The sequence below is a fragment of the Benincasa hispida genome, chromosome 11, assembly GCF_009727055.1.
Source record: "Benincasa hispida cultivar B227 chromosome 11, ASM972705v1, whole genome shotgun sequence".
NCBI classification, from domain to species: domain Eukaryota; kingdom Viridiplantae; phylum Streptophyta; class Magnoliopsida; order Cucurbitales; family Cucurbitaceae; genus Benincasa; species Benincasa hispida.
In genome coordinates, this window is record NC_052359.1 from 56,929,536 (window position 1) to 56,933,745 (window position 4,210).

The 4,210-nt window shown below is 33.0% G+C and overlaps 1 protein-coding gene across 1 annotated transcript; it reads right to left on the minus strand.

The window, feature by feature from the left end:
* Positions 1–430: 430 nt before the first annotated feature.
* LOC120091861 (iridoid oxidase) lies at positions 431–3,866 on the minus strand. The gene is made up of 2 exons (XM_039050011.1): positions 2,940–3,866; positions 431–1,369 (listed from the first exon to the last, which is right to left on the minus strand). Exons 1-2 carry the CDS (start codon positions 3,864–3,866, stop codon positions 740–742), a joined length of 1,557 nt encoding a protein of 518 aa, XP_038905939.1. The 3' UTR covers positions 431–739.
* Between the last annotated feature and the right edge of the window lie 344 nt (positions 3,867–4,210).

The window sequence follows — 4,210 nt, forward strand, 5'->3', positions numbered from 1 at the left end:
AATGAAAATGGGGAGGGAAGGAAAATAAAAAAAAAAATGAAGATAAAAAAATTGTTTGGGATTCAAAAGAGAAGGTCATGTACAATGTCGATTTCAATCGACATTAAATATCTCCTTTTTTTAAGAAACCGACATTGTACATCCGTATTTAGTTTTTCCAATCGACATCAAAGCTCAGATTTCTTGTAGTGTTTGTGTTTATTTTCTAAATTTGAATAAAAATTTAAATATTTTTTTAAAAAAAATTGTGAAAAGCGTACTAAGAAATGTGAATAAATAAACATGGATTTAAAAAAACGATTTGAAAAATTAATTATCAAACGAGATTTAAAAAAATGATTTTAATGAAATTGGCCATTCCTTCCCGAAATAAAACTAGGATTGTATTAATATAAAGTCAACAATGAGAGTACGCTATACAGAAATGTTTGCACGTTCTTATTTTTACAGTGGAATTACAATTGAGTTCTTTTAACTTCTTTTTCAAGAAGCCCAAATTATCTATTTAATGACAATAATTTTACAAATAACAACATTTATCTACACATTGGTTGGGTAAAACTCTTACTGGCTTTTAATGTAGTGTATTTTTATTGTATTTAATTTTTAAATCAAATAAAAATACACTATATTTAAAGAACTAGTGAGATTTCTATTTACCCGTATCCATATGTAGACAAGTATATTATATATAACTGACCTTTTTTTGCAATAAAAATATATACCAAATCCATATTTTTCAATCAAAGCGACGTCGTTTGTGACGAGTGGGCACAGCCTTCAGAGGAACTTTCATTCGGAGAGTAATCCCCATTTGCGCTGACATATCCATCTCCTCCGGTGACATTCCCTCCGGCAGAGCCCAATCAAACGACAGAATCAACGACCCTAAAGCCATTGGAAGAACCCTCGACGCTAGCGGCACTGCCGGGCACATGCGGCGGCCGGAGCCAAATGGAATGAAGTCAAAGTGTTGACCCTTGAAATCCTTGCTGTCGGTGGAAACCAAGAATCTCTCTGGCGAGAAAACCAAAGCGTCTTTCCAGTTTTTTGGGTCACGACCGATAGCCCAAAAGTTTACCAAGACTTGGGTTTCAGCAGGAATCCGGTAGCCGAAGATTTTGCAGTGCTTCATGGCCATTCTCGGGAAGAGGAATGGAAGCGGCGGGTGGAGGCGGAGGGTTTCTTTGACGACAGCGTCAAGATATGGGAGGTTTTGGAGATGGGTTTTCTTCGAGGTTGCGTTCGGCGGGATGGTGGCTCGTAGCTCCGCCTGAAGTTTCTGCAGCGCCGCCGGGTTGTGGAGAAGCTCCGCCATTGCCATTCTATGTGTACTGGTGGTGGTGTCCGTCCCCGCCGTAAACATCTCCTTGATATATATAATAAAAAAAAAAAAAAAAAACAAAAAAACAAAAAAAAAAACACAAAACAAACAAAAAAACCAAAAATCATTGCAATGAATGCGTTGTTTTGTCGGTTTAAAATTAGAAAAACCCTTAGTCTCGAGTCCCATCAATGTATTTATACAAATTGTTTAATCATATAATTTATTATAGTGAATAATTTTTTAATATTTAATTTCTTATTATATTTTTCTTATGTGAGTGATTGAGGATGTGATAAAGATTTGATGCATTATTATACCTTTAAATTTAATATCGTATCCTGTAATGTTTTCTTTTTGTTTCGGTGGATCAGAAAATTTGAAATATATGTGTGTATAAAGTAATATAATCATTGAGCTTTGTGCTTAGTCATAAGTGAGTTCTAAAATAGGGAATTGGTTGTTTTAAGTTTTTAAGCAAATTTGTAAAAATTTTTTTTAAGAAATTTGTATGAATTGTTTGTTTTTATTCTTTTTTAAATGGATTAATTGAGTATCTTTTGTAAGTAACTTAATCACGTTTATGACCACAAATTTTAACAATCAATAGTGATTATAAATGATTTTTTAAACAATATTTTAATTCTTCAAAACTCAAAAAGAAAAATTAAATTTAATGGTGATCAAGTATATATTTTAAAATTATAATGAGAAAATTAGAAAAGGATGATACCTTAAAATACCAAATCCATGGTTTAAAAATTGAAACAAAATACTTAAAATGTTAATGGTTTATATCTAATCTCTATGGAAAATCTATTCATAAAATTATCACGTGGTAATTAAAAAAAACATGTTTTTTTTTTTAATATATGTAAAATATCGACCACCTAGATAAAGATTGAAGGAGAACTAAAAGGAATTTTTGAACTTTTTTATTATTTTTTATTTTTTTAAAATAATAGATTATCAATTTTCGATTCAAATAATTTTTTCTTGTTTTGATTTCTGTTTTTTTGTTATATATATATTATATATATATATATATATATATATATTGATATATATATATATATATATATCATATATGTAATATAATAATATTATAATTTTTTTTTTTTTGAGAAAAGATGGTTTGCATGGATATAGGAATTAAATTAGTTAGAACCTAAAACGAAACCAAATTCGGAGACTAAATACAAACTTCAAAAGAATTTGACAAAAATTATAACAAAATAAAAAAAATAAAAACAAAAATAAGATTGAAAAATAAAATTTAAAAAAAAAAAAAAAAAAACATACAATTATATCTTTAGGATTATTACAATAATACTGCAAAACAACAAAAAGTATGATTTATAAAATAGTGTCCACCCATTATTTCTTAAAAAATTAGAAAATATTGGGAACAAACAAAACATAAATCCGATCCTTCAATCTTCATCTACCTGCTTCTCATACAATCTGATATTATTATTTATATGATTTGTCAATCATAGCACGTGAGATGCATCAATCTGCTTCTCTATTTGTTACTAACTACGATATGATGGGTTGATAACGATTTTATTTGAAAAATATGAAAAGCAAAATAAGAATTAAAAATATAGCTTACGAAGACGATAACGTTGATGATCCAAGAAGAGAATTGAGAAGGCTCCACAACCCCATCGCCACGAAACTCCAAAAGCACGTCTAAATAATCTTTTTTCCTTTCTTCTTTTTTCTCATCACTAATAATAATATTCCCTTTTTCCCTTAACAATAATCTCTCTTTTATAAATTCTCCTGCAATTTCAAATGCTTTGTTCACGTGAAATTGTGTCTTCTTTCTAATCCCCTGTGGATCCATCCACCGTAACGCCGGCAAGAAGTCCGCCACATTCGGCTTTCCGGCCATCTCCATCACCTTTCTCGTATGGTAATAAAATTCCTTTCCCCTCTTCGAATTTGCCTCTAATAAATCTTTTGAGAATATTAAATTCCCGATTAAATTAAAGCTCATTATGAACATGAATTTTCCCACGTCCAAAGGCGGCGCGTGTACGCCACCCTCTATTTCCTCCTCGATGTGGCGGATCATGGTATCGATGCAGCGACGACGGACGTGTTTCATGGCTTCAAGTTGGCGGGTGACGAAGAACTCTGACGTTGCGAGTCGTCGAAGCATCCGCCAGTGGGGCCCATATTGGGAGGTGATTAAGGAGCCTTCTGTGCCGTGCTCCCCTTTCATTGCCTCGTATATCATGCGCCCTGACAATGGCGCATCGTGGGTTTTGAACATCTCACGCGCCGCCGCGCTTGAGGAAACAACTACCGTTTTCATTGACCCAAGTTGGAGGGTCATGATTGGGCCGTACTTGGCGGCAAGTTTTGTGAAGGATTCATGAGCGGAAAAACTAAGTTGGAGCAAGTTTCCGACCACTGGCCAACGAGGCGGCCCCGGCGGTAGCTGCTCATCGGCCACCGCTCCACGGTGACGCCACACCCATAAACCCCACAAAAATAACAGCAAAATAAGCCCTGCAATTTGAATCTCCATACCTTTAACCAATTAGTTCCTGTGATTTATAGTCAATGAAGTCTGAAGTTAAAGGAGTTATGAGTAAATGACCTTGATTTATAAGAAGAGGTCGAATCTCTTATATACACAATGAATTGAGAAGAAGAGAGAAAATCTAGCTTATGGAGGGAGTTGGTAAACTAATATATTATAATACCTAATGCAAATGAATGCTAAGCAAAGTCAACCATGAAAATAAGCTAAGTATGAGTGTAATCATATCTGTACGGACAAGTAGAGATTATTATGTCTTAATAGGTAAATGGTGGTGAAATTTGAATTCACATAGCAACTATTTTTTAATATTAATTATATAATCAGTG